At 36.7% G+C, this 12,404-nt stretch overlaps 1 protein-coding gene across 1 annotated transcript in view; it reads right to left on the bottom strand.

The window, feature by feature from the left end:
- tweek (transmembrane protein KIAA1109 homolog tweek) overlaps positions 1–12,404 on the bottom strand; it is a 68,732-nt gene that overhangs the window by 46,525 nt on the left and 9,803 nt on the right. Inside the window, exons 5-13 of the mRNA XM_068765465.1 lie at positions 10,970–11,115; positions 10,409–10,893; positions 8,910–9,090; positions 7,932–8,093; positions 6,869–6,994; positions 5,827–5,926; positions 4,929–4,985; positions 1,559–1,651; positions 836–981 (exon numbers count right to left, since the gene is read on the bottom strand). Of these exons, the coding sequence (XP_068621566.1) occupies positions 836–981; positions 1,559–1,651; positions 4,929–4,985; positions 5,827–5,926; positions 6,869–6,994; positions 7,932–8,093; positions 8,910–9,090; positions 10,409–10,893; positions 10,970–11,115 (1,496 nt within the window). The remainder of the gene's footprint in view (positions 1–835; positions 982–1,558; positions 1,652–4,928; positions 4,986–5,826; positions 5,927–6,868; positions 6,995–7,931; positions 8,094–8,909; positions 9,091–10,408; positions 10,894–10,969; positions 11,116–12,404) is intronic.

The following is a 12,404-nucleotide window of genomic DNA, read 5'->3' as shown; positions in this document are numbered from 1 at the left end:
ATACACGACACGATGTGGCGCAAATTGCAAGAAGTCTACTCGACACATGATACTTTAAGACGAAAATGCTAAAGTCATTCCGATACACGACACTTTAAGACGACAATGCATTAAGTAAGTCCTATACACGACACGATGTGGCGCAAATTGCAAGAAGTCTACTCGACACATGATACTTTAAGACGAAAATGCTAAAGTCATTCCGATACACGACACTTTAAGACGACACTGCATTAAGTAAGTCCTATACACGACACGATGTGGCGCAAATTGCAAGAAGTCTACTCGACACATGATACTTTAAGACGAAAATGCTAAAGTCATTCCGATACACGACACTTTAAGACGACAATGCATTAAGTAAGTCCTATACACGACACGATGTGGCGCAAATTGCAAGAAGTCTACTCGACACATGATACTTTAAGACGAAAATGCTAAAGTCATTCCGATACACGACACTTTAAGACGACAATGCATTAAGTAAGTCCTATACACGACACGATGTGGCGCAAATTGCAAGAAGTCTACTCGACACATGATACTTTAAGACGAAAATGCTAAAGTCATTCCGATACACGACACTTTAAGACGAAAATGCAATAAGTAAGTCCTATACACGACACTTTATGACGCCAATTGCAAGATGTCTACTCGATTCTTGACACTTTAAGACAAAAATGCAATAAGTCACTCCGATACACAATACTTTAAGACGTGAATTGCAATAAGTCCTTATGATACATGATACTTCAATACACGAATTGCACCCGATACCTTGTTTAAAAACTTAAATCGAAACTCAAGGATTATGATATAAATGATAATATCTTACGACTTTAATGGGCTCCTGCTTTGCCATCCACTGGTACAGGTCTTCGCGAGCTCTTTCGTTGGCGACGTCGTCCTGGCTGCCGTGGGGGGAGTACAGCGATGGATTTGAGCCCACTGTCGGCAAGTCTTCTTTGAGAGTTCCATAATCTGCATATAGATGGAAACGCATGTATAATGCAACTACCAGTTTATTATCATTATAATTAAGAATTTACAGTTTTCTTTGCAAAATAAAATTATTTGTTAAGAAAAAAAACAAATTTTGTTAGAGTTATTCAACTCGAACAGGACATAACTGATTGGAACATGATAGGACATGAAAAGATGCCTAAGATGTAACCTTTGTCTGAGTTCTAAAAAGTGTACCGAGTTATGATTTGCCTGACGTGGATGATTAAAACCTGCTTATTTAGGGACAATATTTAAGGTCATCATCCACTGAAGTGATCTCCTCCGATAAGTCTTGCGTTGCCCGGCTCTTAAAACGAAGAGAGAGAGGAGGAGAGAGATAGGAAGAGAGAGAGAGGGAGAAAGAGGAAGAGGGGGAGAGCGAGATGGAGAGAGAGGTATAGAGACAATTTAATATATACAGAGTAATTATCCTAGACATCATACATTCACGTTAGCTTACTAAATCAAATAATTATTTGGGAATTTTAGAGACTTCATCTGTAAATATATTTTTTTAAAGTATAAACGTCTGTTTGTTCGATTTACTACTCACTGGCGATTGCATCGTCTTGGAACGGCGTTTTCCTCGTGGAGAATGGTAGCGACGGGAAGACCAAGCTGGCTCGGCTGCTTTGGGCGCCGCGCACTTTAAAAATAAGACCCCAATAAGGCCACGTGTGTGGAGACACAAGACAGATCCCAAATATACATGAATTAGAAAAATTATAACATTTTATTAATATATTTAACTAACACGTTGAGTGCCACGACAATCATCAATGACTGACACTGAGCTTTTATTCAAACCGTGTCAGTCACCAGTGACTGACTGTATTAAAATATGATATTAAAAGACTACATTGTTCTCAATTGTTATTTGTAATTTATAAAAATTCATCACAATTTTTAATAAACACAAAATGAACTAAAAAGAGAAAATTTTTTAAAAAAAATTTCGATTCACAATAAGCATGTCAGATATAATGTACAATTACAACAATAGATGGCGCTAGTATGAAAGTTACATCGCGTTAGTAAGATTGATGTTCCTCTAGCAGATTGACGTCTTTTAAACGAAATCCTCTCACTATACTGAAAGATCAGGCTCTCGGCTATCATCTAACACTGGAGATGATTCTTTATCTTTCTCTTCCCAAAAGAATGGCCCGATGACCAGTCCTGACTTCCCTCAACTTAAACTATGTCGTCGGTCCACTTAGTAGGGGTTTACCCACGTCACGTCTACCAACTCGTGGTCTTTACTCAGGAACCTTTCAGCCCCAATAGCCTTCGGGTGTAAAGATATGCACCCGCCCGCTGCCATTTCAGATAATTCTCTTGTACATAAATCAAAACCAAGGAAGCCACTCAGTTCCATAAGATTTCATATTGGGGTTTTTATTCTTGTTACATGTAATTCCCATTGATAACTGTCATGAATGTTCGCCATTAAAACGATCAAAGAATCAATGTGGAGACAAGATGCGAACTTCAAAATCGTTAAACCACTTTTGAATTCCGACAAAATAGATTGCGCGATGCCAACACAGCACAGATCATACTTCAAGAGCTTCCACAGTAATTCTCTCGTAAATCAATTCTTGGCAAATTCCATCAACACATGTTATACATTCCTAACTTAATTCAAACTTAACTTATACTTTAAGTACAGATTCTTATTTAACCGCCTGGTTACATCAAAATACGCATATAATAATTTTTATTTCATTCAAAGCGATCGACATCTTTTAGTACTCCACAGACATTAGGGTCCGTGCCTTTGTTTTAACATTTATTTTTATTTTTACATTTACATTTAATGTTTCGGATTTTTTAATCACGTTTTTACATGTAAAGTATTCACACTGACATATTTCTTTTAACGACTCCTTAATAATGTCTTCCACATTATTTTATTATTTCATTATTCCTTAATAATGACATCCAATAGGGCGTATAGGATTATCACCATAACAGCAGTTATATAAAAAATTCTAAACACATATTTGCAGAGAGACAAACCCCGCTCACAATATCTGAATATAAATTATTATAAATACATGCTTAATATAAATAAGAACAGGACAGCAGCATAAAAAAGTTTGAATAAGAAAGAGACAAAACATATTCACACGCACACACTCCCAACTAAGAAATAACTTTCTAATGCATTTGTTAAAATATGCAAAATATTTTTATGGAGAGAAAAAATGAGAAAATTGCCAAATAAATATTACAAATGGCGCTTTTTCCCCACAAATCACAGAGTAAATTAAAACATCAATGCTTAGCTGTCAGATATTTGACGAACATCAAAAAAGGCCGCTTATGTAATCAAAAATAATACATCGTGTACCATCATAAAGCATTGCAATCCAAATATAATAACACTATTATATACTCAAATCTGTTTTTGTGCAACTTTTTTGTGCTACTTTTTGTGCTACTTTTTTGTGCGACATTTTTGTGCAACTTTTTTTATACGGCTAACACGTTCCATGCCACGGCAGTCTATGAAGATTTTCCATTCAGGTGGCGAGGGACGTATATGATCCGCACTTTAAAAATTAAAGAAAGTCGTTTAAGACGTACGATTTACACTTTTTAAATTCTGCAAAGCTATAATCAGCGGAAAAAAGTTATAAATTTTAATATGCATTACGTGCGGATATGTGATGTGAGTTACCTATATTCGACCCTACAATTCATTTGTTTAAGAATCCTTTGTTTTTCAATGAGAACTGCAGATGGCCTGAACGTGAAAATGCAGCGGGGGACATATACGCCCCAGATAGCATGGAATGTGCTAAGTAAAATTTCGTTTTTCGAGACAAAAGTCGTCGCAAAAAAATCATCACCAACTACATTGTTACTGAACGTGTTGTAAGAGAAATTTTCTAAGTGAAACTTTTTTGAGATGCTTATTATACATTATATTTGTGAAGCAAACATTTTTTTATTGCGTCTTAATTTCTATACAGAATTCTTCTACGAAACAGATTTGAGCAAATTTAAAGCAATATAACTGACAATAAAATAACGATAAAATGGTAGGAATTGTGAATAAATGACAAAACTACATAATTCCAAGATACAAATACACAAAATGCACAAATAACTTATACAGAAATCATGTACACTGCGAACACTGAAGATATAAGCGACATCTATGAATACATCCAATAAGCAGAAAACCAATTTAAAATCATCCCAAGTTCCAAAATGTTTTTTTTTGTGTAATTTAATGCACAATCGAACCTGTTTTTGTGCGATTAAGAAGAAGTATGTAAAACTTTTAAAACTATGCAAAATATTTAAAAGTATATAAAATTTATAGAATATATATAATTCATAGAAGTATATAAATTTTTTAAAAGTATATGAAAATTTTAGAAGTATCTATAATTTTTTTAGAAGTATATGTAATTATTAGAAGTATGTAAATTTTCTAAAAATATATTAAATTTTTAGAAGTATATGTAAAATACAAATTGGAACATAACTGACGAAGCTATAAAAAATACTAGGTTTATTCGAACATTTAATATATTCGATTTTTAATATGTACACGTTTATTCAAAATATATACGCGTAATAAAATAATTGTCGATGAATTTCATCTATGTTCCATTTCTTTTAACATGTCGCTCGGACAGTTTAATTTCTAGTGAGACAATTTTTATGTAGCACAAAAATGCTTTTAATTGTGTTCCAAAACCTTTTTTTTTTTAAAACTACCCGCAAAGTATTTTTATCGATTTTTTTATGTAGAACCTTTTCAAAACACAAAAACAGGTTTGAATATACAATAGTTGAAGTTATAGATTTAAATTAGGTGAGCTTTGACGAAACAAAGAGATTATATGCATGTTGATAATGTGGGTAGATGGAAAACACACAGGCAACAATTAACGTGTACAAACCGGATGGCGGCGTAGACGGGAAAGAATGCGGTCGCGGGCTAGCCGGAATCGCTGTCGCTTGTCGCATAAACCATACGTTATTATCACACAAACATACACATATATACTTATATATTATCATCATATATTACCGTGATTAGAGCTTTAGCTCTAATCACGAGCGAAAGATTTATCTTTCGCTATTAGAATATTCGAGATCTTATTCCATCAACGGTTTTTATAGCAATTTTTTTAAGTAAAATGCCAGTCAGGATTCGAACCTGTTAGGCTTTTGGTATTTTAAATTATATTTTTTTTTAGTCGCCTTCATACTTCTGCTGCATAGCGACAGGGGCCTTTTATATAAGGGAAATTATTCAGCATATTATAAAAAAAAAACTCAAATTTTCTTACTTTAGACAGACAGACAGCATCCTTATTAACAGGTATTTTATTTATTATTATTTAAAATTCACTTATATTTGGTCGGAGAAAATTTTAATCGCAAATATTATGTATAAACCTGTAATAAATTACCACTAGCTATGCTATTTGTATCTGGCTGGTTATGATGAGATTAAAAAGGTAACATTTAAAAAAAGGAACTAATCTGTTAATTATTATTTTGTTCTTTTTTCATTTGTTTTTATTTTTTGTCATAAATATACAGTAAGTGAAGAAATTCGAATAGATTTAAAATTTTAGATTAAGAAAAATTTTGTGACCTTTTTGCACCAAATGCAGTGTCAATCAGTAATACTAGCACAAATATACATATATATGTTTACTTAAAAAACGCCCACTGCAAGGCATAAGTCTTCCAGAGATCACCACGAAGACCGGTTTTGTGTCGCCCGCGACCTTAATATGGAAAATCTACCCACTTGACTAAAATAATGATTTATCATAAGCTACTTACATGGTAGATTCAGTTTCTCCGCCTCCATGTTTAGAAGGAGACAGTTCTCGTCCAGAGCCTCGTTCTCGAGCTGATACTCCTGCCAACCTTCAACTGAATCCTGAAAACGATATGAAAACTTAGTATTTAATAGATTCAGGCGTTACCTTGCGGAAGTCCATCTTAAGAAAGGGACTAATATATAGCTACTTCCACTATGCAGTGGTAGTCGTGCAACAAAGTGCACCGCCCACCAGCCCGCTGATAAATACGCGTGCAGTAAACAATGCGAAACAACACTGTTAATTTTACTCTACATCTGTTTCACCCACGAGGCATCTTCAGGGGATGTTACACCGACCAGTGCCAAACACCGAGTGAATGAAAATTTAGTAATTTAATTAGAGAGGACACGCGGTAACTAATCTGTCAGTTCTGACAGATGTCACTTTAAAGTGACAAACAACGGACTTCGAACGACTAAAGTTCAACACAACTAACATGCGCAGCGTGAATGTCGACACCAAGATGTACCAGATGACTCCAGAAGCTCTATAAATATTTAATGGAATCAGGCGTTACCTCGCGAAAGTCCATCCTAAGTAAGAAAAGGACCAATATTTAGCCACTTCCGCACATGCAGTGGTAGTCATGCAATAAAATGCACCGCCCGCCAGCCCGCTGATAAAAGCGTATGCGGCAAACAATGCGAATCACACAACCGCCACCGCCAAATTACTCAACACGTGTTTCACCCCTCCACGAGGCATCTTCAGGAGTTATGTTACACCGATTAGTGCCAAACACAGAGTCTCTGTGTTTGGCACTAATTTGGCGGCTTTAATAGGCTGGCGGGCGGTGCACTTTGTTGCACGACTATCACTGCATGTGCGGAAGTGGCCAAATATTGGTCCTTTTCTTACTCTATAAATAAACCATGTAACTTTAATAATATAAGAAATTCATAGAATCATCTCTAGTGGAGTAGTCTTTCATTCAAGATAAAGAATCTCTCTCTTCTCCCATGGATCTCTTACATACTCTCATTTCGAATACCACTCACCTCCAATAAATCCGGCAGCGCAAATGTCACGTTAAGTGGTTTCATCACTTTGCTCTTGTAGTTATGTTCGAGCAACAGCGGTGTGTACAGTATGTTCTTCCATTGTCGACTCAACACTATGACACCCTGTAGATAAAAAAAAATCAACTTTATTTCATAGAGCTGTCATATGACATGTTTCAACGTGAAATAACTAGCTAGGAAGGTTCCAAGTCTCTAAAAATCGGGGTGTTAAAAACGCGTGCAATATAAGGCGCGGTACTGCAGTTTCGGTCATACTATCTTCTTCTTTTTAGCTCATGGACGCTCACTGCAAGCCATACACCTTCCTCAAAGAACGCCACGATGACTTGTCCTGCACAGCTCGTATCCAGCGACTTCCCGCGACCTCAACTATGTCGTCGGTCTACCTTGTGGTGGGCCTTCCCGCGCCGCGTCTTCCTGCTCGTGGTCACCTCAAGAACCTTTCCCCCCATCGCCACACTATATACATTTTCCTGAAGTTCATCATCCAAAACGATCACTTTCAAATATTTAGCACATTTATAGATTTTAGTTATGCTACGCGAAATTCGACAAAAAACTACTTTTGCAACGTACTGTGAACAGCTCCAGGGGTGAAATAAAAACCGGTACGTTTATACAGCGTGTTCACTTTAAGATCTAATACAACAACACACATTAACTGCCGGAACATGGCTTGATTATTTTTAAAAAAAACTTGAGAAAATGAAACTCTATTTTTCCTAAGTTATGTTTTCTCTTCAGAATTAGATTAATAATCTGTTTTATGTTTACTATGTACCATCAGTTGAACACTATGTTCATGTTGTCTCTTTCTGATATTACGTAGATGGCAAGTTGGACTTCTGCACTTTTCCCCAGGCAGGACAACTCCATACAACACTGTTCCACGTCCTTTACCATCAGCTAACGAGCTGCTTTATGGACTCGAAGGTCCAGAGCTAGCAGCCCGGTAAGGATGGCAAGGACGAGCAGCTTCTTAGCCGCTGGGGTTTCTCAACTTTTAACATTCCAGGTGAACATCGCGCTACGAGAGTACCTGTCGAAGAGTGGAGAGCGAAGGCAGATGTCGCTCGGCCAGGTCGGCCTGTACAGCAGCCGCGTCCGCCTGCAACGCGTACCGGAGCAGCACGCCGCACAGCTGCAACGAGGGTTCCTCACGCAGCTGCTTCGCCATCGGAGTATGACGTCCATACCGGCTCTGAAAAATGTTCAAATACATAATATCTATTTTTATATATAGCCCCGTTTCAGGTTATGTACGTCGACACTAATATTTACAATAAACAAGCCGTCATGTCAGTCATCGATGACTGACAGTAATGTTTTGTGTACTGCGTCAGTCATCGGTGATTAATAACACGCAAAAGTTTCGCCACCTTTGCGTTTTAATTACTCTTGGCAAGAAGTGGTAACACGTAACACGAATTTGTGTGGCTACCACGGACCCCCGACATTTCTTCTTGAGCGAGGCATTTCATTCGATTTATTTCAGGAGTAGTAGCTTGAAAGCCAATTACTTTACCATTAATCCGTAAGTAAATGTGAGAACTAAATTGATCTTTTTTATGGCCCCTACTTTTGGAGACCCTTCGTTTCCCCTGCTGTATGTGGGCCAGGGATGTTACGTATTCAGATAGATAGTTTTTCAGTTAAAATTTTTATTTCTCTATTTTACACAAATTCTTTCGTCTCCTTCCTTTCCTCTTTTTTATTTAATTTCTATTTTTTATATTTTTATTTCTACAAATCCAACGACCCTCAAGTTAAATTCCTGCAAATTGTTTTTTACAGTATTATTATTTTTTATTGCCATACTCCTTTCCTTCCCTCACAAATTTTACGGCCAATTTTTATATCACTTCAGTTTATTTGAAGTTTAGCAATTAGATATAAAAAAATAAATCATTATTTTGTCTTTATTGCTTTTTATATGATTTTTATCCCTCGAATTAAGTGTTATACCGGTGTCATTCTTTTATGGACTTGTTAGTTCAAAGTTCCACAGTTTTGATACCTTGGGCAGGGTGTGGCTGGGGGCGCGGTCCAGGGCTGCCGCCATGAGGCTCGCGGCTGTGGCAGCCAGGCGTCGCGCGCGGGCCCTGTACAGCGCAACCACGCGGATGCCCAGCCTGTTGCATGGATTCATCCACGCGTTGATGGCAGGCGACGCCGTACTAAGGAGGTTCCAGTCCAGCCTGAAAAAAACAGAATAATAATAATCTTCGTGAACTTCGTCAAGATGAAGTTTATAATATTTATTATTAGTATATATGAATAAATTTATATATACACTATGTTTGGTTATTATAGGTGTAAAATTTTTGGTTGGGGCTTTTAGTTTTTTGAACTATACATTCACTCCTATAAAACTTTTACATTTACCAATCACTCTGTGAATGTGTATATAGGTAAATTTATGTATTTGTTCAAATAATAAATAGAATATCTAGTACATTATACACGTCGACAAACCCCTGCTTATCCCTTATATTTCCATACTATTGTTGTTAATAAACTTGCGCCTTGAGTGATCAGACTGAACTATTTGTAACCCATCATTTATTCTACATATATAAGAAATACATATAGAATAAAGTGTATCAAAAATAGTACTATCTCTTTAATAATTATCAGTTAATAAGTAGAAGTAGAATGGTTGTCAAAAACTGCAACCTTTTTCATATGCGGTTCAATTTCTTATTATAAGTATATATGTATAATATATTATCTATTATATGTTATGTACAATATGTACAACATATTATCTATTATAGTGTCATAAATAATGCTGGCAGCCGGTTGGCATAGCATTTAAATATTTACCAGATTTAAGCCAACATAAGCTGTAAATCTTAACCTCTTTAAAATAAATATGAATATTAAATTGCATTAAATAAATTAACTTTTTAGTAAACCTTTTTATGAGTAACCTTGTATTTATAATTTAAGCTTAAAGTTTGTAGTAATCAAATTTATATAATAACTAGCTGATCCTGCAAACGTTGTTTTGCAGAAACAAATAGGGGTTGATCGTAGAGAGGTGAAAATTTAGGTTTGTATGTATTTTTGTACGCTGTATCATAATAAAATAAAAACTAAAAAAAATGGTCTAAAAAATAAAAAATAAAATTTAGAGGTGTACCACCCTTATCATTTAGGGGTATGGAAAATAGATAGTATCCGATTCTCAGACATACTGAATACGCACATAAAATTTGGTAAAAATCAATCAAGCCGTTTCGGAGGAGTACGGTAACTAACACTCTGTTTTGGCACTAATCGGTGTAGCATGGCTCCTGAAGATGCCCCGTGTAGGGGTGAAACACGTGTTGTGTGATTTGGCGGTGGCGGTTGTGTGAATCGCATTGTTTGCCGCATACGCATTTATCAGCGGGCTGGCGGGCGGTGCACTTTGTTGCACGACTACCACTGCATGTGCGGAAGTGGCTAAATATTGGTCCTTTTCTTAACTAACTTTGTGACATGGAAATTTTATATACTACATAAACTTACCTAGTATAGTCGATCTTCTTTGTTATGGGTGTACGAGGCGGGGCTGCGAAATTGAACCAGACTACCTTCAGGTCTATGGCGCAGGAGGACCTGTTCCCATTGTCTTTCACGGGCACTATTGTCGCTGTACTGTCAGAGGGGTCTTCAGGTCCAGGTGTCGAGGGCTCTGGTACCGGAGGAGGCTGGGATGCACCTAAATTAGGTGTGCTTGGTTTCGAATTGGATTCCTTTTTTCTGAACAGGTCTTCGAATCCCGAACTCCTGTATCCTCTTGAGGTCCTTTCCTTGTCCGATTTGAGTTCTTCTGCTGATTTCACGGACTCGCGACAGCTTTCGTTGTCCCGAGCGGGTTTCTTCTCCTCGTTTGCTTTGTGGGACTGAGAATGTTGGGATACCTTGATACACACACCCTCCATGCCACATTCGAACATGATGAAACCTATAGAGCTCTCCTTTTGGCCTTCCGTAGCACCATTCTGGCAACACTGTTAAAAGGCAAGGTTTAGTAAATACATAGACTTTACTATGAATAATATCGAAACACAATAGATATATATTTACCGCAGTGTCGCAGCCTTTGGTGCAAGGATCAATTCTGGCAAATTTGAAACAGACCTTGGAGTGTTGGCAAGGTATGCCTGTTATGGTTGCGTCTTTAAGCTGGGAAGACTCGTTGCGTATACGTCGCAGTTGGCCGTGAACTTTGCCTGGAATATTCAGATAAAATTTCTCATTATCATTTTTATTGATAGAAGGCGACCTTATAGCTTATTGGGTATTATAGGTTCTGCGGTCCAGGCGATGAAGACATCTAACCTGAACCTCAATTTTGGTAAATAAATTACAAATGCACTTTCGAGTCGTTATTTCTTTGACTGCAGTGGGTGAACTCTGAGCTAAGGGTCGCATGGGTGAACACTTCAAGAAGTAAGCAGCCGCAAGGATCCCCGAGACAGGACCTTGAATTGAGCTATCACTCAATACGCAATTACCATTCAAGAGTGCCTGGATCCAGACCCTGACAATTTCTTTTATTAACATATTTATATCATTATCCATTTTTTTGGAAAGTCATTCAAATCAACTCGCCGTGCACCTGGTGGTGGATTTTGGGCGAATAATACCTTCGCCAATTGAATGTAAAGATATACTCAATGAAGAATTTACTCTAAATTTTAATAACCTTCTTCTAACAGAAAAAAAAGATTATATATTTTGGAATCGTTTCTATTCGTTATGACAAGAATGCCTTAATTATATGTCACCCTTCAACATACTGCCAGTGTCCTGAACAGTCAGTCAGAAGCCAACTTTCATTATTGTTGTTGTTTTTAAAGGATTCAAATGTTATTAAGTATAATACAATATGCATATATAAACTAATTAAAATAAAAAATCTAAAATATCTCGCACCGGCACGAGACCGGCTTTGCGATAGGAATTCTCTATATCAGTACTGGATCCAGATAGATTAATATCTCTACCACGAGTATATTCACGAAATATAAATTATTTCTAGTACTAATAGATAACTAGTTGGAACGTTCAAGCGCACAGCGTGTTACTTAGCGCGATGCCGGCGCCGTACTGGCTCATTCTATTTGGTCGGTAGACATTTCGCGCCGGCGCGAGACCGGCACTTGAGTTGTTAATGCTGTGCCAAAATAAACTCGGAACATTTTTGTTAAAACTTTAACCAAAACAGATAAAATTATACAATTAATAAATACATTTAAAAAACTTTTAAGTTAAACGGTTTTTTGATACCCATATTGTGGTGGTTGTGGAAAAATATGTACCTAGTCCGCCATATTGGAACGGCGTCTATCTTGAATTTTAAATTTTGACATAATCATCGTGTTTTACTAGTGTAGCCCTTTCATTTGATTTTCATGTTGAGAGGGTTAAGGAAAAACATGTAATCCGCCATTTTGTATCGGCGGCCATCTTAGATTTATAATGTTATTGATTTTATTATATTGTATTGTCATCTAAA

This window comes from Battus philenor, unplaced genomic scaffold (assembly GCF_028537555.1).
Source record: "Battus philenor isolate CCGP_79_NKW_IND1 unplaced genomic scaffold, ilBatPhil1.0.hap1 SCAF_2, whole genome shotgun sequence".
Taxonomy (NCBI): Eukaryota; Metazoa; Arthropoda; class Insecta; order Lepidoptera; family Papilionidae; genus Battus; species Battus philenor.
The sequence above is the reverse complement of the archived record's forward strand: the minus strand, read 5'-3'. Positions and strand labels throughout refer to the sequence as shown.